The sequence below is a fragment of the Arvicola amphibius genome, chromosome 10 (assembly GCF_903992535.2).
Source record: "Arvicola amphibius chromosome 10, mArvAmp1.2, whole genome shotgun sequence".
Taxonomy (NCBI): domain Eukaryota; kingdom Metazoa; phylum Chordata; class Mammalia; order Rodentia; family Cricetidae; genus Arvicola; species Arvicola amphibius.
The window spans coordinates 103,544,748-103,572,702 of record NC_052056.1 but is presented as its reverse complement, the minus strand read 5'-3'; the positions used below and the strand labels follow the sequence as shown (position 1 = coordinate 103,572,702).

Genomic DNA, 27,955 nt, shown 5'->3' with positions numbered 1-27,955 from the left:
ATGAGTTACTGCTCCTGTCACCAAGACAGAGGAACCCTCATCCTGGGTCCCCACCTTGCTGTTCCTGTAAGTTTGTTTACTTGGCCGTGGCAAAGTCAGGTTTCTTTGGTCTGGCTAGGAAAACACTGCACCAGCGGCCTTCTTCCCATGGGACAGTACTTCCCTGGCTTCCGTTCTGTCAGTAAGAGCCCAGGGTAAAAGCCTGGAAATGGCCCCAGGAGGCCTTGAGTGATCTGACTCTGTAAGCTTGTGGCGTCCTCTGTCCTGAACTAGTGACCTAAAATGACCCAGCGTCTTTCATGGATGAACACTCTAGATAGTGACCCACTGCAGAGAAGCCCTTTCTGGGTGAGCTGTATGAGCGAAGGGCAGGAGCCTGGAAGAGGAGATGAGACCTCAAAGCAGAACGCAGAACAAGGCAATCCCACAGAGAAAACCAGAGCTCCAGTAAACTCTAGTCAGTTTGAGCTCAAGCTGCCTTCAGGATGGTTGAGAGGCATGGACCAGGTTCTCTCTCTCTGGTGGTGTTGGGTAAGGAACCTAAGGCTTTGTAGTGCATGGAGCCACACCCCAGCCCCTCACTGGGGGATTCTAGGCAGGGGCTCTACCACTGAGCCACACCCCAGCCCCTCACTGGGGGATTCTAGGCAGGGGCTCTACCACTGAGCCACACCCCAGCCCCTCACTGGGGGATTCTAGGCAGGTGCTCTACCACTGAGCCACACCCCATCTCCTATCTGCTTTGAGTCAGCTTGCAGGGTTTTTTTTTTTTTTTTCTTCCCCTGAGGACTGCTTCTTCCTGCTCTGGAAATGGACCTGAACTGAGGTAGTCTGACAGGATGAAGAAACTCATGATTTGTGCTGCAGCAGCTGTGTTCACGTCACTGGCTCTCCCGTCCTCAGACCCTCCTGGAGAAGCTGCTGGTGGGATTCAGGCTATCCAGAAAATGAGGAGATGATAAAGCTGTGCTAGAAAACGGAATGGAATAGAATTCTGGTTCTGCCACTTAATCCTTGCTCTGCCTCAGTTTCCACATCTGCAAAGTGAGGCTTTCAGGCTCTGCCTCTGACCCCTGCATCATGAAGGAAATACTAGATATTAAGCAACTTCTGAAGCCTTCTGTTAAAGGGTCTCCTGCTGATCAGGAAGGTGCTGACCTCAAGAGCGGGTGAGTCCACTGTTCTTAGCTGAATTCAATGCTCGCAGCTGGAACCCGAGAAGAAAGTCACCGGGGAGGTGTCTTGAAGAGTCCATCTTCACCTGCTGGCTCTCACTCTGCCTCCTACCTGCTGTGTGGTGAGCAGCTGGGCTCCACTACACCCTCTGTGCTGTCACACTCTGCCTGGAGCCGAGTGACCAGGGGTCGAAGCGATGGATCAAAGCAGACTGTGCGTGTGTGCGTGCGTGCGTGTGTGTGTGTGTGTGTGTGTGTGCTCGTGTATAGACGCCAGATGTCAGCCTCCCTCAGACAGCTTGTTTTGAGGTTCTCCCTGGTCTGGAATTCACTGAGTGTTAGGTTGGCAGGCCTTTGCACCCCAGGAATGTTTTCACCTCCCAGTGGAGGGATTACAGATACATGCCACTCACTAAGCCTGCTTTTGTTTGTTCGTTTTTGAGACAGGTTCTCACAGGGTAGCTCTAGCTGGCCTGCACTCACAGAGATCTGCCTGCCTCTGCCTCCTGAGTGCTAGGATTAAAGATGTGTGCTACCATGCCCAGATAGCTTATTTATTTATTTTTCTTAACATTTATTTATTATGTATACAGTGTTCCACCTGCATACCAGAAGAGGGCGCCAGGTCTTATTATAGATGGTTGTTAACTACCATGTGGTTGCTGGGAATTGAACTTAGGTCCTCTGGAAGAGCAACCAGTGCTCTTAACCCCTGAGCCATCTCTCCAGCCCCGCCTTTTTTTTTTTTTTTTGGTTTTTTGAGACAGGGTTTCTCTGCAACTTTAGAGCCTGTCCTGGAGCTAGCTCTTGTAGACCAGGCTGGTCTCGAACTCACAGAGATCCGCCTGCCTCTGCCTCCCGAGTGCTGGGATTAAAGGCGTGCGCCACCACCGCCCGGCTAAGCCCCGCTTTTTTATATTTAGATTACTTTTATATGTATAGGTGTTTTGCTTGCATGTATGTGCACCATGTGTATACAGTACACACCAGGGTTGAAGTGGGCATAGGATCCCCTGAAGTGAAGTCACAGATGATTGTGAGTTGCCGCTGGGAACTAAACTCAGGTCCTCTGCAAGAGAAGTCAAATGCTCTTAACCACTGAGCCTGCCCTCTCTCCCTCCCAAGACAGGGTCTCTCTACATAGCCCTGGCAGTCCTGAAACTCATTATGTAGACTAGGCTGGCCTCAAACACACCGAGATCCCTGTGCCTCTGTCTCTGTGCTGGGATTAAAGGTGTGCACCACCACACCTGGCTTTTTTTTTTTTTTAAGTGACTTCTGCGGCTGGAACTCAGGCCCTTGCAAAACAAGCACTCTGCCATCTTCCCAGCCCCTTTCTTTCTTTTGTTCTTGTCATTTATTTATCAAAGCCATTAAAACCAGGTGGTGCAGATGGTAATGACTTCTGCCAGTTGTCCTATGACCTCCACGTATGCACTGTGGCGTGCATGCCCCCAATATAAAATAAATAAAAACACAATAAAAACACAGAAACGAACTTTCGAACTGCAAAGCAATAGAAGGCTTATTCTCCCCTCCCCTCCCCTTTCCCTACCTTCCGCCTCAGGGTCTCAGCCTGTCTCAGAATTCAAAATCCTCCTGCCTCAAGCTCCCTGGTGCTGGGGTTATCCTGACATGGGCACCAGAGGGGGGAGCTTTAGGACTCCAATGAAACAAGTCTTTGATGGGGAGGAGCTCAGGGGACTCCATCTTGGACAGTTTTCTGTCTCTTCCAGGAATCTGCACAGTGCCCTGGGAATGATGATGACCTGCTCTATTTTTTCTGCATCTCTGGTTTCCAAAAAATGCAGCCTCATGCACACTTAGGAAGAGGGAGCGGGTGGGGCTGCTACAGCATCTTCCATTAGCATGTGCTGGCTCTCACCCCACCCCCACCCGCCTTGCTGCCTCCTGCGCACAGTGGACTGGACTGGCCAAGAAGGTAGTAGGAGGCCTTCCACAGAGGCTCCAAATAACCTCCCTTTTGTTTCAAGGGTCAGAGCAAACGATTGAGGCCTGAGAACTGTTAGCAGAAGAGAAGGGAAACTTCTGGCCACCCAAGGTCATAAAAGGTCCAGAGGGGGCATGGCCACCAGCAGCCTTAGCCCATGGCTGAGCTCTCAAGGGCACTCAGCTTCTGCTGCACACCCACCTTCTCAGTACACTGACAATTGAGAATTCAAGTCTAGAGTGAAACCCTTCAAAGTGTTAGGAACCCCAGCACTCGGGAGGCTGAGGCAGGAGGATGCCTAGCCTTGCCCAGTGGGGAGCATGCAGCCATTCTGGTTATTCACTTCCTCTGGTGCGCCTGAGTTTTGTCAGCCCTCAAGTGTAATGGGAACAGCAACTATAGAGGTCTTGTGCACACTTCAGCAGCTACCTTGGCATATTCAAGCACACAAGGCTGTGTTGACAGAGGAGCTCCTGATGTCAGGGGTGCCAGGACACTGCAGCACAGGGGTGAATGAGGCAGGGCCAACAGGCCAGCTCCCAGGTGCTGCTGCCACACCCTCTCTTAGAGATAGTAAGGTCTGCCATGCATCATCAAAAGGGTCATTTTCTTTCAAATTTCTTTTTTTTTTAAAAAAAAAAATATTTATTTATTATGTATACAATATTCTGTCTGTGTTTATGTCTGCAGGCCAGAAGAGGGCACCAGACCTCATTACAGATGGTTGTGAGCCACCATGTGGTTGCCGGGAATTGAACTAAGGACCTTTGGAAGAACAGGCAATGCTCTTAACCTCTGAGCCATCTCTCCAGCCCTCTTTCAAATTTCTTAACATTCTTAGACCCTTGCTATCTAGTCCCCAATAGAGACAAACTGCCACCCAGAGGCCTGGGGCCGTGGCCCAGTTGGAAGAGTGCTGGCCTGGTGCACACAGGGTTTTAGATTCCATCCTCAGCACCACAGAGCAAACCTTACAACTCTGGAGGTGTAAACCACAGTCCTTCAAGGTTATTCTTGGGAGTCCCAGGCCAGCCTGGGCTACACGAGACACTTGTCTAATTGCCTATCTGGCTTGCCCTATGCAGTGGAATGAAGAGATGGTCACACACTATGCTGCTCCAGAGTCATTCACTGATTTTGGTGTTGGGAGACATATATGTAGTCTTGGCTAGCCCAGACCTATGTAGACCAGAGCAGTCTCAAATTTATGGCAATTTTCCTGCCTCCACCCCACAAGTGATCCTGCCACTCATTTAGATTTGCATCTAGAATGATCCTTAGTCTTGCCCCATCAAATGTGATACCGAGTTAGGATGGAAATAGCTCAGGCTGGACATAGGGATCTCTAAGCCAAGATGGCAGCGGCCCCCTTTTCTCTGCTCATGGGTGGAGCACAGGAAAGAGCCTGGCTAAGCCACAGTCTCCAGAGCAGCCTCTAACTGGCTCTGCCCAGCAGAGGAGGAGGGATGCTCCATGGCTCCTCAGCTATCCAGTACATGGTCCTGGGCACCGATTTGCAGAAGGAATGCTGTGTTTCCAGAACAGACAACCCTAGCCCCTGTGAGACATGATACAGTGTTTGTTTTTGTGTCTTGAACTTGCAATCCTCCTGTCTCAGCCCTCAGAGTGGTGGGATTATAGATGTGCACTATATGTCTGGCTCAATAACTCTTCTCCCTGGTTGAACGTTGTAGAGGACAGTGCAGTTTAGGGACTTGAGGTCTAGGGCCTGACCCTAAAAACGAACTAACCTAATGAAGATGGATCTGTTCCACTGCTAACACCACAAATAGTATGAAGGGGAAAAAAAAAAACAAATCAAAACACATTTGCACACTTGGGTTTTTAATTTTTTAGCAGACAATACACACTTCCCTTACCCTTTAAGTTAGTGTGACAATCTTCCATAATAAACTACTTAAAGAGAAGCTTTGGTCAAAAATGGAATGAGATAGCAAAATCAAAACAAAATGAAAAGATAAGAAAAAACAAAAAGAAACCCCTGCTGTCTTTAAACCCACACTTCACCCACAACGTCCACACGAACACACGCTAGTTGCTTGATAGTTTTGACAGTGTTTCCATGGGCCGGCGGTCCTCACCAGCATGCCAACGGCAGAGTGTGCGCAGCCCCGTCTGTTCCTCGTGCTGGATGGCAGAGGCTCACTCAGCTTCACATTATCCGGAGGCCCTGGATGGAAGACTCCAGGGTCTTGAGAAAAGCAGAACATTTATTGGTCAGTCCTGAGGATTTGCTGCCCATTTCCTGAGGTGCCACACTGCTGCACCCCTCCCTGGTAGGTACACAAGCTGACCTTCCTCACCCTGCACTCTCCAGACCTTGGCTCCAGGCCAGAGGACATCTCTGTTCCCAATAAGCTCATGGGCTCACACCATCACCCCCCCCCCACTTTGATACAGGTTTCTCTGTGCAGCACTGGCTGTTCTGAACTCACTCTGTAGACCAGGCTAAGCTGAATTCAAATTCACAGAGATCCACCTGCTTCTGACTCCTGAGTGCTGGGATTAAAAATGTGCATCACTACGTACTTTTCTTTAAAGATTCACTTGTGTATGTTTATGTGTATAATGTTTGCCTGAATGCATGTATGTTTGTCACATGTGTGCCTGGTGTCTGTGGAGGTCAGAAGAGGGCACTGGATGCTAGAACTAGAGTTACATTTGGTTGTGAACTGCCATGTGGGTGCTGGGAAATGAACCCTGAGTTCTAAGCAAGAGGTCTTAATTGCTGAGCCATCACTCTAGACCCCTATACTATTCTTGCACTACCATACATGGTGTGTGTGGTTGTGTGTGTGTGTGTGTGTGTTCCATCTTCTCAGCTCACTGCATTATTTGGGGGCTGGAGGAGCAAGGTTTTATTCTCTAGCACAGACTGGCATCAAATTCAAAACAATCCTTCTACCTAAGCTTCCCAAGTGTAGGTATTATAGGAATAAGCTCCATGCCAGTTGTATTTATTAAATAAATTTCTGTAAACTATGAAAATCTGTCTACACATAGAAATGTAGGCTGGCGGCCAGCACAGGGCCCGTCTCAACAACAGCATTCAAGTTTTCTCAAAATCAAATACTATTTAGGAGACATCAACACCCACTGGGAATGGTGGTCCCCTTCATGCTTAAAGATCTGGGGCTGCTATACACTGAAGGAAGAAATCTTTCTTTTAGGAAGAGTTTGAGAACAATCATGTAGAGTAGAAACACTTGGAAATCAAGGGCTAGGGTAGTCCAGTAGAAGAGAGCTCTCCTAACAAGTGTGAGGCCCTGGGTTCCATTCCCAATGCTGCATAAACCAGTAACAAGAAGAAATACCTTGAAATCCCAAATTGTCATGGCTCCATCGATGCCAGTAGTGCAAAATTTTCGACAGTCTTGCTTGTCCACCTCATAAATAGACACCTGACTAAAAGAAAAGCAAAATCAAGAGACTGTGAGGTCTGTGTGGGAGCGAGCCCAACCCTCTTCACTTACTGTAAGGTCCACTAAAGGAAATGAACTCACTTTTTACTCTCAAATAGTAACATGTCCATCGGCCTTGGGCCATAACAGTTAGAGTCAGAAAATATCCCAAAGATAGCTGGGCTCAAATTCAAGACTCATCAAGGTAACAAAGCAAGACCCTGTCTCAAAACGGGAGAGGGTGAGGGCCCTCACTAGCTTGAGATGTGGCTCAGTTGGCAGAGGTCCTGGTTGGATCACCATTACATCAACTGTATGTTAATGTATGTTGGTACGTGCCTATGCCTATGTACCCCAGCACTTGGAAGGTAGAGGTAGAAGATAAGTTTAAGGTCATCCTCAGTAACACAGCAATCCTCTACCCACCTATTCCCCCAACCCCCTACCCCAGCCTATTTAGTAAGTCTGAGACCAACCTAAGCTACATGAAATCCTATGTCAAAAACGGGGGGGGGGGGGGGGGGGGGAGGGAGGGGGAGAGAAGGGACGACATGTTGGCACATGCCTTTAATCCTAGCACTCAAAAGACAGAGGTCATCAGATATGTAAATTACAGACCAGCCTGTTATACAAAGCAAGCTCCAGGCCAGCCAAAGTGCTATATAGGTTGTGTGTGTGTGTGTGTGTGTGTGTGGAGGTAATTTTGTTACTGAACGTCAGGGAAAGACAAGACCAGAAGGAGACACAGTGGCCTCACAGCATGTAATGGGTACAACAGGGCAGGGACTAAGTAGTGATGCAGATGTAAGGAACTGTTTTGATTTTTCAGGTACAGGTGTGACCAGAGCAGGACTGAAGCCAACTGGTCTCCAACAAGCCCTTTCAAATCAACCTGCCAGGACAGCTAGGGCCCAAGGCCCAATGCCTTCCTTGCATTTTAAATCTGTCTTTATAAGGGCAGGTGCTGTTCCTTGGTGGTGGAGTGCTTGCCTAGCAAGTCTTAGGTCCTGAGTGCAATCCCAAGTCCAAAACACCAAAGAATACATAAATAAATTGATTCATCACAATGCCAGCAGCAGGCAGTCACTCCTCCAGATTCCAGCAGAGCCCAGCAGATAAGGGAAACAACTTGCGTGAGCTAATCATGTGGAAACCTTCCAAGATGCAGCTTCTCTCCCGTCTCAAATGTCCAGACAAGAGTCTGCCCTCTAAGGACACAGTACGCTACAGTAAAGTACTATGTGTTTAGCCTGGGAGCTGGGGATGGCTTTACACACGTTACTATTTCTTCAGCTAACTGCCTGTGTGCATGGATGGCAGAGGAAAACTTCTGGGAGTCCGTGCTCTCCTTTCGCCATGTAGGCTCTGGGAGCATACTCAATCTGTCAGGCTTGGCAGCAAGCACCTTTATCCACTGAGCCATCTTGTTGGCACTCTTGGCTCAGCCTCCCAGGCATTGGGACTACAGGCCTGTGCCACCATGCCCAGCATGAACCTACCTCCCACACACATTGGGAGATTACTAGCCAGCCAGGCCTTCTCTGATAGGGGTCACATTCCTCCTTCTGCATGCCTGGTGCTAACGGCATCTTGAAGGCACAATGATGAGGTGGTGGCAGCTCACTTTTTGTTGCTGAGACAGGGTTTCACCATGCAGTCTTGGCTGGCCTGAAACTCACTATGTAGGCTACGTAGACCAGGCTGGTCTTGAATTCACAGATTGACACCTGCCTCTGCCTCCTAATGAAGGGATTAAAGGCCTGGGTCACCACGTCCGGCCAACTCTTCTCTGTTACAATAAGCCCTTAGGTGTGAGGCACAAGCTTAGCACTGCCCTCATTCCTTCAGGGAGCTGGGGCCTGCAGCACAGAGGGCTTCTGTAATGAAATGACAAGGAGTGGGCACCTTGGCCAGCCACTTCTTTACAGAAGCCCAGGTCCCTGGCTCCAGGCAGCTGGAGACACCTACGTGATGCTGTTCTGGTGCAGCGTCTCCAAGGCTGTGTTGCGGTCCTCAGTTGTGGCTCTCTTGTCCATGTTGCGGAAGCGTTCCATGGCAGACATGTTGCGCTGGATGCTCTGTTTTGGGACGTCTAGCTTGGACACAAAGGTCAAACAGCCACGGTCGTCATAGTTAAATAGCATCGGGCAGCAGTCGTGGCCCTGAAATGGAAGGACAGTCAGTCCAGAGAGCCCCTGCCCACCTGCCAACCCCAGCAGAGTGCTCCCAGCCACCGTTTCTCTGAAGGGGTGTGCTCTGTGTCTGTCACAGAGCATGCATTATTCCTGGCTTGGAGATGCACGTGGCACACTGCAAGGACAACAGATACTTACAGCGGCCACAACACTGTTCTCTGAGACGAACGACACACTCAGCAGCGGCAGGAACTCCGTTTTCAGAGTAGAAACCCTGAACACAAGAACACTTGTTACACTGGGGAACCACAGCCCATGGCTTCTTCACAGACAGAGGACAACAAAGACCCCATTCTCACGGTGGCTTCTGCTGTACCAGCCAACACTTCTCTAAAAAGTGCCCCCTGACCTCTCCTTGCAGGAATCTTAAGCATGAGGTGATCCCAAAGTGACCTTCAGAAACTGAGGCCTTGAGACTGGGAATATAACACATGCAAGGCCCTGGTTTGACCCCTAGCTCTCTATCAATCAATCAGATAAAAGTCAAGGACTGGCTCTCTAGCCTTTGCCCTGCCCGTTGCTAAGGCGTTGTTATTCATGGCCCCCAAGGAGTCCATCCTTTCTGCCTTGTCCATCCAAGGTTTGAAGTCCTCAAACCTTGACCTCTGCCATTGCCTCTGCCTACAATGGCTTTTCCTTTCTTACTCGCCACAGCTCTCGCCGTCATTCCTGCTGGTGAGTGCAGTCTGGTGCTGGCACCACAGAGACCCTTGCTGGCAGCTATGCCCTGTGAGAGCCACCACTATAAGATGACTCTTCATCTTAGCCAACAAACACTCAACAGCCGTGTGTGTGTGTGTGTGTGTGTACAAACATGTATGAATGTGCATTAACTAGCTGTGGCAGAAAAACACCTAGTGATAAATGTTCTTACTGTGAACGTGAAAGCTGGAACATGTGGCGGCCAGGGCAGGACACGGGATGTCCTGCTCTGTCACTCTTCTTCTGTCTGAAACCCTCAGGAAGAATCTCTCACTGAAACAGAAGCTTAATGGTGTGGTTTACAGGCTGGCCAGCAAATTCCCAGGGGCTGTCTGTCTCTGCCCTCAATGCTGTGGGCACATGCACATGGTCATACCTGACTTTTACATGGGTGCTGGTAATTTAAACTCAGGTCCTTGTAAGATGGCTCTTACCCACTGAGTCACCTCCGCAGACTACAGAATGCATTTTGGAAAGGCAGTTGGTACACACCTATAATACTAGCATTTGGGAGGCAGATGCAGGTGGACCTGGGGTGACAGCCCAGTCTAAATGCCATAGTGAGCTTGAGGACAGCCTGGCTCTGAAACTCTGTCCCAGAACACATCCACATACCCCATAGAAACAGCTAACTGCTTGTGTCTCAGGAGGCCCCTTAATCAAGCAGCTACAGAATTAAAGGACTAACACATTATCAGAAGCTCAAGCTGTGGCATATTTACGCTAGAGAAGGGGAGGGGTAGAGTGGACAGAGCTGAAACAGGCAGCCTACTAGTGAGAATGAGTGCAGAGAAGACATGCAACAGTAACAAGTGCTGAGAGCCTTAAGTGCTTCAACAGCCAATGCAGAACCAGTACTGCCATTAAATACCACTCAAAGTAAAAAGACTAAATGTGAATGCACATATGTATGCGTATTTGAGTACATGCGCATCATAGAATGTGTGCAGTGATATGACAACTTGTGGTAGTCAGTCTCTTCCTCCATGAAGTGGATGGACTCCAGGGACCAAATCCAGGTCATCAGTCACCTTTACCCACTGAGCCACCTCCCCAGTTTCACATGTTTGGTGTTTTGAGGGTCTTACTATATAGCCCTGGCTGGCCTCAAACTCATGACCCTCCTGCCTCAGCTTCCCGAATGCTGGAATTCAAGGCTAATACCACCATGCCTGGCTTATAAAACTACATTTAGGGCTGGAGAGATGGCTCAGACGGTAAGAGCACTGACTGTTCTTCCAGAGGTTCTGAGTTCAATTCCCAGCAGCCACAGCTCACAACCATCTGTAATGAGATCTGGCGCCCTCTTCTGGCCTGCAGGCATACATGCAGACAGAACACTGTATACATAATAAATATATATTAAAAACAAACAAACTACATTTATTTGGGAGGTCAAGGCAGGAGGATCATAAGCTTGACACCAGTCCAGGATACTTAGTGAATTCCAAACAGTATTTTTAACAAGGGTGATCTTTCACAAAAGAATTCCTATAGTAATTCAGCTTAGGAGAGAAAATGTCACCCCTGTAATGTCATGTTTTGTGCCTCCCCTCATGACAGAGTGGCCAGTCTGGAGACCGTCACAATGAACTTTCCTCAGCTACCATGGGGAAGGGCTCACAGCAAGGAATGGATTCCTAAGAGGAATCTCCAGGCTTCCTCCTCTGCTACTGAGCAAACTTTTACTCCCATATCTGATAGTGCTTCAAGGCTGAGAGGGTGACTCCCTCACGAATGAGTCATTGCAATTCGGGTTCTTCCAGCAGACTTCCCAAATAGCATGAAGGCAGCATTGTTCTCCAACCGTGTGGAATAAGATTGGATCACCTTTCTATTTTTTGGGTGGTGTAAGGGACAGGAATTGAAGGTGTGTGCATACCACGCAGGTTCAACAGACTCAGTCGTTTGCTGAGAAAGGGTCTCAACACGTAACCCAGGCTGCCTTGCACTCATCCTCCTGCCTCTACCTCCTGAGTGCTTTAAGTATGTGCCACCATACCTCACTGGGATTTCCCTTAAGGTTGGTAGGTAACACTGACATTAGGAAACACTCACAGACTTATTAGTGCTGTCCTCCAAGCCTAACAGCCTTCACCTTCATCAGAGAATCTGTGACTATTTTCCAGAGACTCTCAAAGTCAAGCCTGTTGGCACTGCCTAATAGGAGGGGGCAGAGTTACTGGACCCTCACCTGGGGTCCCAGCTGCTCTATCCTGTGCCTCTTGGCTAGCTGTATGCAATTCTGCCCTAACTGCAGGTAGTCTAGGGAGAGGCTAGAGTGTATTGAGTGTGGAGGGCTAGATAAAGTGAGGGAATCCCATCTATGCTTCTATGGACAAGTCATCCCTAGCAGATGAGACTGCTGAGTGTTGTATCTGCTTTGGAGTCGCCCACGCTCTGTGCCTAAGCCCAGGAAGCTCACTGCCTGGGAGGTTGGACCTCAGTAGGATCGTCCTTTGGTTGTTGTATGCACACTGCCTCTGGTGAGGAGGTACTTGTTCACACCTCCCCCAGGAAAGGCTCACAAGACACAGAATAACCTGGCTACTCCAAAGGCACCCTTGTTAACAGCACACCAGGAGGGTCTTCAAAGAGACACTACCAGTACTTCTACCAAGAAGTGTTCCTGGAAGGAAGTCCCAACTCCTTAAAGTCTCCCAACAGGTATTTAACACCTGCCTATAATTTTAAAGGCAGCTACAGCTGTTGGGGTGCTCAAAAGATACTAGGAAAGCAGCCTCAGTGTGCTGCTGAGAGCTTTCACGGAATGTCCCACCTTCCACCTGCAAGGCAAATACTCACTGCACACTTTTTGAGGCATCAGCAACGGACACAGTGCTGTCATGGCTGACCCAGGCCAAGCGGCTCCCACTGGCAGAGAAGCTGACCCCATGCACCCAGCCGCCAGTGCCACTGCCACCAAATTCAGACATCAGCTGACCAAAAGGCATCTTGCTGCCCCAGGGAGTGCTGGCTGGCTTCTCATCCACCTCTTTGATGTAGGCAGAAAACACTCTGTTGTTCAAAACATAGGAAATAAAGAAAAAGCAAATGAAAATGTGTGGATATGGAGCTGGAGAGATGGCTCAGAGGTTAAGAGTACTGGTTGCTCTTCCAGAGGTCCCGAGTTCAATTCCCAGTAACCACGTGGTGGCTCACAACCATCTGTAATGAGATCTGGTGCCTTCTTCTGGCATGCAGACAAACATTCTGGCAGAACACTGTATACATAATAAATTGATTTTAAAAAAAGAAATAAAGGGCCATTGGCAGCTACTGGAGGCAATGCAGACAGAGGGGTTGGCCTGAAAGCGAACAAGGTACAATGGGTAAGCTCAGACCCACAAGTGACTCCAGACACAGAAGGGTTGAGGGGCTGATAGCCACAGTGAGGAGGTACTGCTGTCACTCCATGTCAGACTGTACTCACAGCAAAGCACTCACCTTATTTTTTGAGTCAAAGTCTCTCACTGAACTGGGTGTTTTCTGTTTCAGCTAGACTGAGCCTCCAGGATCTGTTTCTACCCTGCTCAGTGCCTGGGTTACAGATGCATGCTGCCATACCCAGCTTTTTATGTGGGTGATGAGGATCAGAACTTAACGTTCTCATACTTGTTCAGCAAGCGCTTCACTGATTGGTCATCTCCCTGGCTCCCTGCTCCCCTTCCCCTTTTTGGAAGACATAGTCTTACTACATAGTTCTGACTGACCTTGAACTCGAAGAGATCCTCCTGCCTCTGCTTCCTGAGTACTGATATTAAAGACGTGCCCTGCTCAGTTTACCAACTCTTTCATCTGTCTTTAAGTGAGTTGATATCTGGCTTGTTTAGGATAGCAGCAGCTTCCTCTCCTGCCACTGACTATGGGCCTCTTGGAGTGTGTGCTGAGGCTGGTGCTGTACCACTGAACCACACCCCAGCCCCTCACTGGGGGATTCTAGGTTAGGGCTCTACAACTGAACCACACCCCAGTCCCTCACTGGAGGATTTTAGGCAGGTGCTCTACCACTGAGCCACACCTCCAAGTTCCCCACTGAGGGATTCTAGGTAAGCACTCTACTACTGATTCACACCAGCCCCATTTTCTGATTTGTTTTGTAATTAAACCCTACTATTTTAAAATATAAATCTCTGGCCAAGTTTTCTAGAAATTTTTCACATAGGTACTGAACATGGGTGTGTCTCAACTTTGCCACCCAGGAGTCAACACAAAACAGTAATTATTTGCTTTTTTCTTTTCGCTAAGGAAAAAGTCCCCTGATAATCTTTTTTTTTTTTTTTTTTTTTTTTTTTTCCAAGATAGGGTTTCTCTGTGTAACAGCACTGGCTGTCCTGGAACCTGCTCTGTAGACTAGGCTGGCCTTGAATTAACAGAGATCTGCCTGCCTCTGCTGGGATTAAAGGTGTGCGCCACCACTGCCTGGCAAAGAACAACTTTTAAAAAGCAATTCCATCCCCCTAGCTATAGGCTAATGACAAACACTGTAACTGGAAAGGCCTGTGCAGTAACAGCTCGGCAGCACAATGTTCATGATTCAGAACATTTGGTTAATCTCAGGTCACTTTGTAGTCTGTAGTCTGTGGTCTGGGATACAAAATGAGGAACTGGCTGGGTGGTGGTGGCTCACACCTTTAGTCTCGGAAGGCAGAGGCAGGTGGATCTCTGTGAGTTTGAGGCCAGCCTGGTTTATGAAGTGAATTCTAGGACAGTCAGAGCTACTTGTCTCAATAAACCAAAAAAAAAAAAAAAAAAAAAAAAGGGTGGGGGGGATTTGAAACTGCAGTCAAGAAAGATGGACCAGATGGCAGGCATGAAGGTGCAGCTGGTAATTCAGCACAAGGGGAAGGCAAATAAGGATGATGAGCTCCAGAGCAACATAGGCTACATAAGTCCATGTTTCAAACTTCTTGTCCCATCAAAAACTGAGGAATAAGGGCTGCAGAGATGGCTCAGCAGTTAAGAGCACTGGCTGCTCTTCCAAAGGTCCTGAGTTCAATTCCCAGCAACTGTATGGTGACTGACAACCATCTGTAATGAGGTCTGGTGCCCTCTTCTGGCCTGAATGCCTACATGCAGATAGAACACTATACTTACTAAATAAATAAATCTTTTAAAACAAGACAAGAAATGGGACTGGAGAAATGGCCCAGTGGTGAAGAGCACCTGCTGTTCTTGAAGAAGACTGGAGCTGGGTTCCCAGCACCTGTATCAGGGACTCACAACTACCTATAACTCTAGGTCCTGTGGAATCTTTCATCCTCTTTTGGCTTTTACCAGACACACGGACACATATGTATACAGATAAATAAAATAAATCTATTTAAAATATAAAACTGAGAAAGACAGGCTGAAAGAGAAAGACAGACAGATGGACACAGCACGGGTCACTCCTGCACTTGGAACTACTGACAAGAGTCTGCCTAAAGAGCAGCTGACCTGCTGCAGCCCCTGCTTACCCCAGGGCCACATCCATCATTGCCTCTGCTATTGTTCTTTTAATCACTATGCATCAGTTCACTAGCTCACCTGCTTGCTTTCCTCCATCCCACCTTCCCTTTCTTTCTTGAGATGGGGTCTCATACAGCCTAGGCTGGCCTCAATCTTACTATGTAGCTAAAGATGACCATGAACTTCTGATCTCCCTGCCTCTACAACACCCAGACTGCTGGGGTTACAGGCATGCAGCATCATGTCTGACTTACACAGTGCTGGGGGATGGGACTCAGAGTTTTGTGTAAGCTACACAAGCACTCTACCTGCTGAGCCATACCCCCAACCCCCAGCTCCTTTTCCAGCCCACAAGTTCCCTTCATAATGGAGTCCCTCACAGTGCTATTATAGAGCCTTGGAAAGAAAGGAACCCCATGGACACTTGTCAAAGCTGAACAATGGGCAGCTCAAGTCTCAGTGTTCACTTATCCCCACCTGCACTTGAAGTCACATGAGCCTGCAGCCAGCAAAACGTTGTTGGGATGCCAGTCCAAGCTGAGGACTGTGGAGCGAATTGGCTTCTTAATGTGCTTGCTCACCCACCTAAGAAAAGAGAAAAACTAGTTTACATTGTCCTCACAAACAAAAATGGTAACATTTTCCAAGCCACCCAATAAACCCAATTCAAATCAAACAGCTAAACTCCATATACATTTATAAATATAGCTTAAATTCTGGAATCCACAAGAAATGTTAGCTACATTTATTGGAATAAGTTCTTTAAGTCCAATTATTTTCAATGTTCTAATGATTTCTCTGATGTCCTTTGATGTATACCTGAGTCCTTTTTTATGGGCTACCTACAATACACAGCTTCTCCTGATGAAGGGTGGTCCACATGCTTGCTCTTTGTTAGACAAGAGCTTCCCACATGAAGTTCAGACTGACCTTGAACTTGCTACATAGCTCAGACTGATCTCAAATTCCTGAATGCTAGGATCCAGGTGTGTGCACCACACGTGGCCTGATGAAACGTCACAGAATACACAGCATATTTTAAAGACCTCATCTGAGATGGCAGTACGGTCTATTTACCTACATAAGGGACAATCTCTCAAGGAACACAACATTAAACAGTTACTGTGGTCGAAGCTCAGCCAGGGGGAAACGTTTCCTGTATAATTAAATTTGCTATTTAAAAAAGTTGGGGGCAGGAATGGGAAGAATGGAAATGAAGAAACTGAAGGAGGGAATGAAGGAGGGAGGAAGTAACAGAAGAAAGGAAGTAGGGAAGTGAAAAGGGAAAGGAAGGAGAAGAGAGGAAAAAGGAAGATTAAAAGAAAAGATGTGGGAACTAAGTCGTGTGCATAGGAAGAACAGCATTTATTCTGGGAGGGGGAATTCAAAGGGAGAAACCACTTTCCAGCCAGAGAGGGGCCACTGCAGCGAAGCATAGAGCCTTAACAAGTCCCAAGAGCACAGCCATCCAAGCATGGACTATACAGAGAGGAAAGAGAGGGCGCAACATTGCTCACCAGTCATTTTCAGACTCAAAGTAACAAACAGAGATGAGCCGGGCCCCACTCCCCACAGCAAACTTATTCTCGAGTGGGGACCACTTCACAAAAGTGGCTGCACGGTTAATCCTCAGGATCACCAGGGTAGGCTTCCAGATGCCATCTTTCTGACTCCAGACGTAGGCGTTCCGGTCTGCCCCACAGGTGACGATGCGGTCGCTCTTAGGAGCCCAGTCAATACCTGCAAGTGAGGCACAGGTCACTTGCTGCACCTGGCTAATGACAAGGGACTGGACTATTGGCAGTGAGAACTGGATATGGGGTAACATTGGCTTGTTGGTTTCCTCCCATGTCTCTCCATCTATAGCTATCATCTCACAGAAAACCAAGGCTGTTTCCCTCCCAGGTGTCCGGGAGGACTCGGGATCCTTACAAAGCCAGCTAGAACAGAACTGGGGATTTTTGTGTTTCTTTTGGGACAGGGTGTCAAGAAGCCAAGACTGGCCTTGAACTCACTATGAAGCTGAGGATACTTTTAAACTCCTGACCCTTCTGCCTCTGCCTCCTAGAGTTGGACTATAGATGCCACCATGCCTAGCCACTTCTCTTTTTAAATCACTTTAGATTTCTATAATAAGCAGGGAGAGAACAGGAGGAAAGAAGGGAGGAGAAACTGTTGTTGGGACATAAATTTAAAAAAATTAATTAAAAACTGATAAAAAAGATTTCTATAATAAAATAGTTTTGGGTTTGCTTTGTTTTTGCATATGTCTTTGGACACGTTCCATGTGCCTGTGGAGGCCTGAAGTAGTCATCTTGAACATTCTCCACCTTTATTTATCGAGACAGGATCTTACTAAACTCATAGGTGGTCAGTTCCTGATGGTCTAACTACCTAGCTTGTTCTGGCAAGCCCGACTCTTTCCTTCAGAGTTAGGATTATGGGCAGCAGCCTGCCCAGCATTCTGTGGGTTCTGAGGACCCACACTTTATCCACTGAGTCTTCTTAGTCCATAAAAATGTTTTTAAGTAGCTGAGCATCCAGGTGTGGTGGCACAAGATTTTAATTCCAGCACACAGAAGGCAGAGACAGGCAGATCTCTTAAGAGTTCCTGACCATCTAGGGTGTGAGACCCTGTGCAAAACAAAAACAAAAACAAACAAAAAAGAGTGGTGATCAAGTTGTTAACCCTGAGGAATAAACTCAGAGAACATGCCAGAATGCTGCCATATGCTACACTCTGTTCTATGAAGTGCTGACAGCCTTTTCTAGAATGTCAGGTCTCCCCACCCCCACCCTGAATATTTACAGCCCGAGAGAACACTGTTTTTTTTTTCCTTTTTTGGTTTTTCGAGACAGGATTTCTCAGTGTCACTTTGTTGCCTGCCCTGGAACTCGCTCTTGTAGACCAGGCTGGCCTCGAACTCACAGAGATCCTCCTGCCTCTGCCTCTCAAGTGCTGGTATAAAGGCATGCGCCACCACCGCCTGGCTGAGAAAACAGTTAATCCTGGAGTTTGTTAGAGGTATATTTAGACTTTTCCAAGTTTTTCAGATCTAAAAGATGCTGTCAGAAAATGGGTCCAAGTTCAAAGGACCTCAAAAGACATAGGGAGAAAAGAATATTTCAAAAAATTTGAGAGGAAGGTGGAAAGGGTCCTTTCATCTTTGTCTTTTCTCATTTAAAAATATTTCCTAATGCTAAAATTCAAACTGAGTGTCCTTATTCGTTAAGCATAAAGCCATTGGTAACGGAACCTCAAGAGGCCAACTCTACTAGAAACATTGTCATGGAGAGCACGGCAACAGTGCCGACTTTGATGACACGTGAAGCTCCAATGCTCAGGAGCATCACATACTAATCACCCAGCAGAGCAGGAAGCATGGTCAAGAAGCACGATGGGGATGCTGGACACCTGTGTTTATGCATGTGCATGGAAGCCAGAGGTCAACTTTGGGCATCCTCCTCTACTGTTCTTCCTCTATTTTTTTTGAAATAGGACCTCTCACTGTTTCAGCTAGACTGGCTAGCTAGTTGGGGATCTGCCTGTCTAGCCCACTTCCCACACCTGGCTTTTGAGGATTCAAACTCTCACATTTTTGTGGCAGGCACTTTTACCTACTGAGCTGTCTCTCTAGCCCTAATGCCAACAACTTCCAAGGATACAGAAGGTAAAAACATGCTAAGTTGTTTTTTTGTTGTTGTTTGTTTTGCTGATCTGGGAAAGAATAACTTTAAGCTAATGAGTATAAGACAGTCTTATGGCCAGGCGGTGGTGGTGCACGCCTTTAATCCCAGCACTCGGGAGGCAGAGGCAGGAGGATCTCTGTGAGTTCGAGACCAGCCTGGTCTACAAGAGCGAGTTCCAGGGCAGGCTCTAAAGCTGCAGAGAAACCCTGTCTCGAAAAACCCCCCCAAAAAAAAGAAAAAAAAAAAAAGACAGTCTTATGTAGCCCAGGCTGGCCTCAAACTTCCTTATATATCTAAGGATGACCTTGTCTTCCTGCCTCCATCTCCCAAGTGCTACGCCTCTCAGAAAGAAAGACAAATATTGGAACAATCTATAGGTAATGAATGGTTCAGTGGCTGCAGGACAGTTTCATGCTGCAGCACTGAAGACATGCCCTGATGAGCACACACATGTAGAACACATCTGGATGATGTCAGAACAAGTCACAGATGGTCTTTTGGGAAGCAGAAAAGACCACACACAAGAGGAATTCACCTCTTTCCTTATTCTTGTATCTCTTTTAAGTGTTCTGGTACAGAAGCAAAGACATTTCCTCACACAGGAGAATCTGTTAACCATCGTGGGAGGTAATCTGACATGGGTGTTTGCTACATCAACTCCTGCTTCAATTTTAACAACTCTGATTACATCTATTCAGATAGTGTGAATATGGGCTTGTGCTGTCATGGCACACACGTGGAGGTCAGATGACAACTGGTGGGAGTTAGTTCTCTTCCTAGCGGGTACTCAGGAGTGAACCTGTGGCAACAGATGCTTTTACTCTCGAGGCATCTCACCAGCCTCACTCAGTATTTTGGAAAGCTGTTCTGGCTCCTAAAACAATACAAAGGAAGGTGTGTCCCACAGCAAAGACAGTTAACCTCAACTTTCCTTGATGCTCACACTTCATAGGGTCTAGCCCTGGCTTTCCTGGCTCATCCCATCTGCACAGCAGGTTCGGTGCTCTCCTTACACTACCAGAGAGCTATGTACCACTTGGGCCACAAGAAGCGTATAATTAAGGTTACTATTTTTCCCCTCAAATATTCTATAAAGAACAACTTAGCCAGCTGCCTTTAATTCCAGGACTCAGGAGGCAGAGGCAGGCCAATCTCTGTAGGTTCAAGACCAGCCTGTTCTATACAAATGAGTTCCAAGACAGTCAGGACTACATATAGAGAACCTGTCTAAAAAAAAACCTGAGAAAAATGAAAGGTAGGTAGGTAGGGAGGGAGGAAGGAAGGGAGAAAAGGAGGAAAAAGAAAGAGAAAAGAAAAAAAAAGAAAAGAAAAAGGAAGGAAGCCGGGCAGTGGTGGCGCACGCCTTTAATCCCAGCACACGGGAGGCAGAGGCAGGCGGATCTCTGAGTTCAAGGCCAGCCTGGTCTACAAGAGCTAGTTCCAGGACAGGCTCTAGAAACTACAGGGAAACCCTGTCTCGAAAAACCAAAAAAAAAAAAAAAAAAAAAAAAGAAAAAGGAAGGAAAGGAAAGAGAAAACTCAGTCACTCTGGGGCTTGAAATGCGAAGGCCCGCTTAACTTGATGTGTCTTTACTTACACAGCAGAGGGCTTCATTTGGAAACAGCACACTGAGTCAGCAGCTGCATTACCTGTGATATGGCCATTATGTTCCTTCAGCTCATGAGCTTTCGTCCACTGGCTCCCATTCTTCTTGTAGATGTGCACTTCATGATTATTGGGGCTAAGGGCAATCTCTGTGGAAAAAAAGTCAAACTGTTAACACTTTGCCATCCGTTGTTATTATTGCAGCACTGGAGTTTGAATCCAGAGAATCAAAACTGCAAGGACCTACTACTGAGCTAGGTCCCAGTCTCTTCTTTATTTCATACACAGAGTCTCACTCAGTAGTCCAGGCAAGACCTGAACTCCTGCATCAGCTTTCCAAGTGTTGGGATTTCAGGCCTGAGCAACCACAACCAAAATGCACACAGAAGCAAAATGAGGGGCTACAGATATAGCTCAGATGGTATGTGCTTGCCATATAAGCAGGAGGACCTGAGTTTGATCCCCAAAATCCATGTAAAATCTGGGTCTAGCAGCATATGTCTACAACTTCAGCACTGCAGTGGGGTGGTGGGACAGACAGAACACCTGGATCTCAGTGGCCACGGGCAGGCCAGCCTAGCCAAACTGAAGTGCTCCAAGTTCACTGATAGACCCTGTCTAAAAAAAAAAAAAAGGGTGGTAAGACACACCACCTCTGGTCTCCACACACCCCAACTCCCCTCCTCCCTCCGCTACACAAGCAGCAGCAAATTGAAAGTACACTTACGGGTACGATCCCTGTTCCAGGCATGACAGGTGATTGGCTCTAGCAGAAACTGATGCAGAGACATGATTCTTAAGTGTTTTCAAAAGTCAGAAAGCTGTATTAAGCAACAGGAAAGAAGATACTTAAAATGTCATACTACAAGTGTTTAAGTTGTCAGAGGAACCCAAACTATTTGGGGCTCATTACAATACTGATCTCCCATTAGAGTCAATCTCAATGCAAACATTAATTCCATAACTAGAACCAGCCCCATAACCGCCAGTGTAGAATTTATTCTCAAGGGTCATCAACGGACTCTCAAATCACAGGTTAAAGACTAGAACAGAGTGGGTGGGATAATCAGTCTCAAACTACCACTCCACACGGCACTTACTAATTACAAGGGAAGCATGCCTTCATAATAAAGAAATCTGGTAGTCGTCACCTTGACCAAGTGATCAAACCTGGAACTACAAATGGGAGCAGAGCAATCTAATTCGACAGTCCTTCTGGAACGTGACCAGCACATAACTTGAAACAATGATTTTAATTTGTCATCCACACCAGGATACTTGTAAGAACAAAACAGATAATCAAGACAGAAAAGACTGGGGTTATATGTAGTTACATGGCATAATGCTTGCCTAGAATGTGGAAGGCTCTGGATGCAAACTCCACTGAAGAAGAAAGGAAGAAGAATGGGGGCTGAAGAGATGGCTCCGTGGTTAGGAATGCATATTGCTATTATAGAGGACCAGAGTCAAATCCCAGTACCCACAATGAACAGCTCACAACCACCTGTAACTCCAGCTTCAGGGGATCTGATACCCTCTTCTGACCTCCACAGGCACCTGCACTCCCAAGGACAGACCCCCAGAGACATACAATACAATTAATTTTAAAATAAAAATAAATCTGACCAAGTGTGGTGGCACACACCCTTAGTCCGAGCACTTAGAAAGCAGGGCAAGAGGAACTCTGGAAGGTCAAGGCCAGCCTGATCTACATAGTGAGTTCCAGGATAGCCTGGGCTACAGAGTAAGACTGCCATAAAAGAAAGTCAGTCAGTAAGTCAGTTGGTATAACAAGACGTTACAGGACCATCCTAGACAAACTTTGGAAGACCATCAACCCAGCTATGAAACTATGAAGTAAATATGCCAAACATATTTACTCTAAATCTAATCGAGCCCTGGATCTCATTTTCAGTTTATAAGAGATAAGGGGAAAGGTCACTAAACAGCACCGAGAAACAAAGTAAAAACTGACGGAAGTCTCTGAAGATGCTCAGTGGTTGAAGCGCTTGCTGTGTAAGCCAGACGACCTGAGCTCCAATCCCCAATGCTCAGGAAAGCTGGAAACAGAAGCTCATGTCTCTGTGGTCCCAGTGACCCTACAGGGAGATAGGAGGTGGAGGCAGGAGACTCCCCTAAAGGACTCTGTCGCAAACAAGGTGGAAGGTGAGGACTGACAACCAAGGCTGCCCTTTGACTTCTGGCATGCCTTGGCACATTCCCAAGATTGCACACACACACACAAATACATACTCACACACTCTGTCTCTGCCTCTCTTTCTCTCTCTAGATTAACATTCCCAGAGATGCTCACTAGAGAACAACTTGCCTGGGTTATCTTAAAAGGCAACATGGCCAGTATGGCAGCAAAACTGCAATCCCAGCACTTGGGGGGCAGAAAGAAGAGTCTGTACTAGTTTTCAAAAGAGCTATGAAAATCAAATTTCATAAAATGACAGTTGATTATAATTCGTATGTTTAAAAATAACCATAAAAGACATGCGTTGTGTAACAAGTTTGAATTTGAACTCAATTATTATATAACAGCATGAAATTATTTTAATTTCCTAGCTATGATAATGGTACTGCCTTAGGTAAGAACAAGTCTTATCTGTTAGGAGATAAAGTGATCGCCTGTTTGTGATGAAATGGCCTTTCTTCTTCTTACATAGCCTTGGCTGTCCTGGAACTCACTATGTAGACCAGGCTGGCTTCCAATTAACAACCCCCTTGCCTTAGCTTCCTGAATGCTGGAAGGATTGCAGGCATGTGCCACCATGTCCAGTGAGATAGGAATTCTGACACCAGCAGAAAATGAATGGAAGGGACACCAGAAGGTTGTGAGGCAACAACAGGTAAACGTGATCAGCAAAAATGAGTACCTGTGGCTGGAAGACTCTGCTCAAGGAACCCAAAGGTCAAAACTAAAAAACATCTGCTATCTATCTTCACCTCACACACTCTACTCAAGAGTGAAGATATTTTGTTGGATGTGGTGGTGCCATCTGTAAAACCAACACTCTGGAGGTGGAGACAAAAGGATCAGGAATTCAATTAACAGCAATACAGCAACTACAAGGTCAGCCTAAGCTACTGAGACTGTCTCAAAAAAACTAAAGGAAAAAGGAGAAAAGAGTAAAATATTTATTACATTTTTCCTTTCTTATGTTCTAGAAAGCAAATTGCAACTCACAGTCCTTAATTTGACTTTCATCTCAATAAATTAACTTACTTTTTTAAAAAAGGGGTTTGTCACATTTTAAAATTATGTGTGTCTGTATGCCTGTCTGTCTGTCTGGGTTTATACACGGAAATGCAGTGTCTGTAGAGAAATTGTGTGTGTGTGTCCCAAGTAAACAAAAAAACTTCTAGATGCACACCTCATTCAGTCTCTCCTTGTTTCTGATATCTCATGTGCTTACTCTAATTTTGTCACATATTAAACTCAAAATAACATCTTGTGGGGGCAGGGAAAAGAGAAAGTTCAGTATTTAGGAGCACTTGCTGCTCCCTGGATAGTAGTGCACACCTTTAATCCCAGCACTTGGGAGGCAGAGGCAGGAGGATCTCTGAATTCGAGGCCAGCCTGGTCAACAATTCGCGTTCAAGAGCTTTAACTAAAGTGGGCATACAGAGAAACCCTGCCACAAAAACAAAACAAGTGTTCACTTGCTGCTCCTCCAGAGAACAAAAGTTAAGTTTTCAGCATCCACGTCAGGCAGCTTACATCTCTGTTTAACTCCAGTTCCAAGGGATATGACACCTCTTTGGCCTCTACAAGTGCACGCGCATGTGTGCTGTGGAATATTCCTTTAACTACGTAAAGATGTGTTAGATTTGCTTATGCTGCATTTGTTTAACTATGTAAAGATGTGTTCTTCTTTCATCTTACCTGCCTGAGGGACCTGATTGGTCTAATAAAAACCTGAATAGATAACAGCTAAGCAGTAGAGGGATAAGAGTAGTAGGTGGGGCTGGCAGGCAGAGAGAGAATAAGTAGCAGGAGAAATTTAGGCTCAAGAGGAGAGAGAGCGAGGGAGAAAGAGGAGACTTCAGAGACCAGCCAGCCAGACACGGAATAAGCAAAAAAGGCAAACAAAATGAAGGAAAGGTAAAAAGCCCTGAGGCAAAACGTAGATGAAGAGAAACAGGTTGAACTAAGTAATAAGAGCTAGTGGAACAAGCCTAAACAAAGGTAGACCATTCAAACCTAATAGTAAGTCTCCATGTCACAATTTGGGGGTTGGTAGTCCCAGAAAGCCCCTTTATAATCATTTGGCTATTTTAAGCCTGAATTTTGTACCAAGTAAAATAAACCATGCATATGTTGATAATTCTAATCTCTAAACTTCAGGTGCTCAAGAAAAGAAAAGGGAGCACTACAGGTGAGGACATGAACTTAACGGGTTTTCCCAGCACTCAGGAGGCATAGGAGCAGAAGACTCTCTGTGAGTTCCAGGACAAGCAGGACTAAGACCCTGTCTCAAACAAAATGAAACAAACAAAAGCCAGGCTTCTGTTGTCCATGTCTAGCACTGAGGGATGGGTCAATTTCAAGTCCGTGATTCATCTAGTTTCTAAACGTTCACGTTACCCAACCCAGCAACACCAGGTACTCTGACAAGGTCACCACACCCTACCAATGCTCAGACAAGTTCACTTCAAATTCCAGCTTCAGCAGATCATTCTGCACTCCCTGTACCCAATCTGTTTGGACATAACACTAGATATTTAGACCAAAACACTGTCATTCATCCTCCATGGGAGTTTGTAATTTCCAAAAGGATCCCCCAATTGGGGCACAGCAGATAAACTGGAGAAGACCCCCAGATACTCTGCGGTAGGAGCCAGCCAGCGAGACTCCCTCTAACAGGGTAAACACCCTAAACTGATAATCTGATAACTTCTAGAGACCTGAAATACTTTTTTTTTTTGATTTTTCAAGGCAGGGTTTCTCTGTAGTTTTGGTGCCTATCCTGGAACTCGCTCTGTAGACCAGGCTAGCCTTGAACTCACAGAGATCCACCTGCCTCTGCCACCTGAGTGCTGGAATTAAAGGCATGTGCCACCACCGGCCGGCTGAGACCTGAAATCCTAAAGCCAACATGGAAACAAAAAGATTAAAAAAAAATTGGCCAGATGTAGTGGCACAGGCCTTTAATCCCAGCACTCAGGAGGCAGAGGCAGGCGGATCTCTGTGAGTTCAAGGCTAGCCTGGTTTACAGCGTGAGTTCCAGGACAGTCAGGGCTGTTGCACAGAGAAACCCTCTCTCAAAAAACAAACAAGAAGATTAAACAAAATTGATAAAAGAGGGTGCAAACTAGGCCATTTCAATAAATTGGGCAACACGTAGACAGGAGGCTCCCAAGCCACAGCATGACAAAAGATGACTTTATAATCAGAGATCCTCAGCTACAATTTATTAAGCACCTACCATGTTCCCAACAGTGTTGAGTATTTGAATGAGGCCAGAAACAAATAAATCCTAGCCTTCAAGTACGAGGAAAGAGAGAGGAAAGGCAAGGAAGGCAGGCATTCGTAGAATGTCTAAGAAGCATTAGTAGTGGCTATTATTTATTTTCCTTATTATTTGAGCAGTTACTTTTGAACCCAATAAAAACCAAGTAGACAAAGAATCTTCTTATTGCAGCTGGGGAAATCGAGGCACTGAGAATCAACCTTCCCAGGGCCACCTGACAAAGTGACAGAGTCAAATGAGAACTTTGGCTGTCCTACATAAAGGACTTTATGCAATGAATAGGAACGCTGAGAAGGGCGCAACTTTGACGGGAGGTGGGGGTGGACCCGAAGAATCTTAAGGTTACTCGGAAAGATGGGTTTTTCCTTGTTGGGGAGGATCCCCCAATAACTGACGGATCACAGGCTGCTGTAGACAACATCCTAGACATTGAAGAGATGAACAGATACTCGTGACAAGTCATGGGGGAGGTCGGCCCGTCTAAAACGATTTTACAGATGGTGGTGAATGCTCACAGTAGGGAGGCAAATGGTACTGTGGGGGTGTCGGAGGCCAAGCTGTCTATTCCCTCATCCGAGACGGAGGGCAGCTGGAAAGCGCTCAGAAACGCTCGATCTGTGTGTTGGGGGGGCACCAGGGACTCTGGGGTCACCACGAAGAACGGCGATCCCGGCCCCCTTAGCCCGAGACCCCACTCCTAAGCACCCCGGGCCCGCCGCCCCCGCGTCCCATAGAAGATGCGAGAAATGGAGGAGACCCGGGCCAGGCGCTCAGCCCCGCGGCCCCTTACCTGGGGTCGGGGCGGTCCGAAGGGCCGGAGCGGACGATTCGCGGACTCTGGTCAGTCGACGCGAACAGGCTCCGGCGAGCGCCGACGGAGGAGGGAGGCCCAGAGGGAGCGGCTGACAGATCCCGGAAGTGGCCAGGACGCCTGCGCAGCGCGACGCGCAGGTGGCGGGCGCAGGCGCAGAGCTCAGCGCGCGTTGGGAGGCCGTGTCTGAATAGCTACAGTCGGTTCGGTGAGGCAGCGCGTGTCCGCGCTAGGGCGTGCCTGTGGAGCTGGGTGGGAGTCCTACTCCTTTCTTTAAGGATGAATAAAACAAATTATATATACATACACACACATGCACATACATCATACATACATACACACATACATACATACATACATACATACATATACACATATTTATCCGTGAGCCATGGCCTAGGTGTGAACTGTTAACAGCTTCCCGAGTGCTTTTTGTTGTAAATTACTGAGGATTAGGTTCTCTCGGGCCTCGTGGGGTCTGAAGAGCTATCTGTCTGTCTGTCTATCTTTTATTACTTATACAATATGTATGCCTGCATACCAGAAGAAGTCACCAGATCTTATTATAGATGTTTGTTTGTTTATTACATATACAACATGTATGCCTGCACACTAGAAGAGGTCACGAGATCTCATTATATATAGATGGTTATGAATCATCATGTGGTTGCTGGGAATTGAACTCAGGACCTCTGGAAGAACAGTTAGTGCTCTTAACCTCTGAGCCATCTCTCCAGCCCAAGCAATTCATCTATATTTATATAACTATATATGACATTAGATTCTTTTGGAGCTAGAACTATATGCTGCCTGAAGTTGATGCTGGGGCCTGAACTCAGGTCCTCGGCAAGAACAGGACAGTTGTTCTAGCTGAGCTGTTTCCTCTCTGCAGCCTCTGCAGCTAGGTCTGTGTCCTGTCACAGAGGTTGGGTCAGAACTTTTTGCCAGGAGGGCTGCCTCTGCCAGGCACCCTCTTGTAGAAAGTCTCATGTTTAGCCGGGAGTCTCCTTGACTGTTCCTGGATCAGGATCACTTGTCCTGTACGCAAACTGATGTGGTAAGAAGGGACAATGACAATATGGCCAGAGTCTGTTTGCTGTGTAGATGCAACTTCTAAAGAACTACCCTGAACCCCACATCCAGTCAGACTGCTGCCCCTGCCCTGGTAGAAATTATGAGGCAAACCACACCCAGGTTCCCTTACTGGTGGACATCCCAACCCTTGTCTTGTCCTCTTGTGGTGGTTTCTGTATTTGCCCCAGTGGACAGTAAACACTGCCTTAAAAGACATAAGGAAATAGTTTATTCTGAATCAAGTATGTGAGCATTGCCCAGCAATTCTCAGATTCATTATCCTAAATGCATGTTCCACCTTGAAACCAGTTACATTATGTTTTTTTAGTAGATTGCCATTTCCAACTGTGGGCAACTCTAATTCTTTTGATTTTGGGGGCATCTTACCCACCAGATCA

The 27,955-nt window shown here is 46.9% G+C and overlaps 1 protein-coding gene across 1 annotated transcript; it reads right to left on the bottom strand.

Annotated features, from left to right (window-relative positions):
- Window positions 1-4,954: 4,954 nt before the first annotated feature.
- Arpc1a (actin related protein 2/3 complex subunit 1A) lies at window positions 4,955-26,595 on the bottom strand. The gene is made up of 10 exons (XM_038345650.1): window positions 26,463-26,595; window positions 20,920-21,013; window positions 20,237-20,341; window positions 16,414-16,636; window positions 15,374-15,481; window positions 12,251-12,463; window positions 8,882-8,957; window positions 8,517-8,710; window positions 6,462-6,552; window positions 4,955-5,338 (listed from the first exon to the last, which is right to left on the bottom strand). Exons 2-10 carry the CDS (start codon window positions 20,981-20,983, stop codon window positions 5,300-5,302), a joined length of 1,113 nt encoding a protein of 370 aa, XP_038201578.1. The 5' UTR covers window positions 20,984-21,013; window positions 26,463-26,595; the 3' UTR covers window positions 4,955-5,299.
- Window positions 26,596-27,955: the final 1,360 nt, after the last annotated feature.

Excerpts from the sequence above, each read along its gene's own strand:
- Arpc1a (XM_038345650.1), bottom strand. The coding sequence starts at position 20,983 with ATGTCTCTGCATCAGTTTCTGCTAGAGCCAATCACCTGTCATGCCTGG. Across the intron at positions 12,464-15,373 it reads TCATGTGACTTCAAGTGCAG|AGTGTTTTCTGCCTACATCA; the intron begins GTGGGGATAAGT and ends TTTGAACAACAG. Across the intron at positions 5,339-6,461 it reads TGACAATTTGGGATTTCAAG|ACCCTGGAGTCTTCCATCCA; the intron begins GTATTTCTTCTT and ends GCTTTTCTCAAG.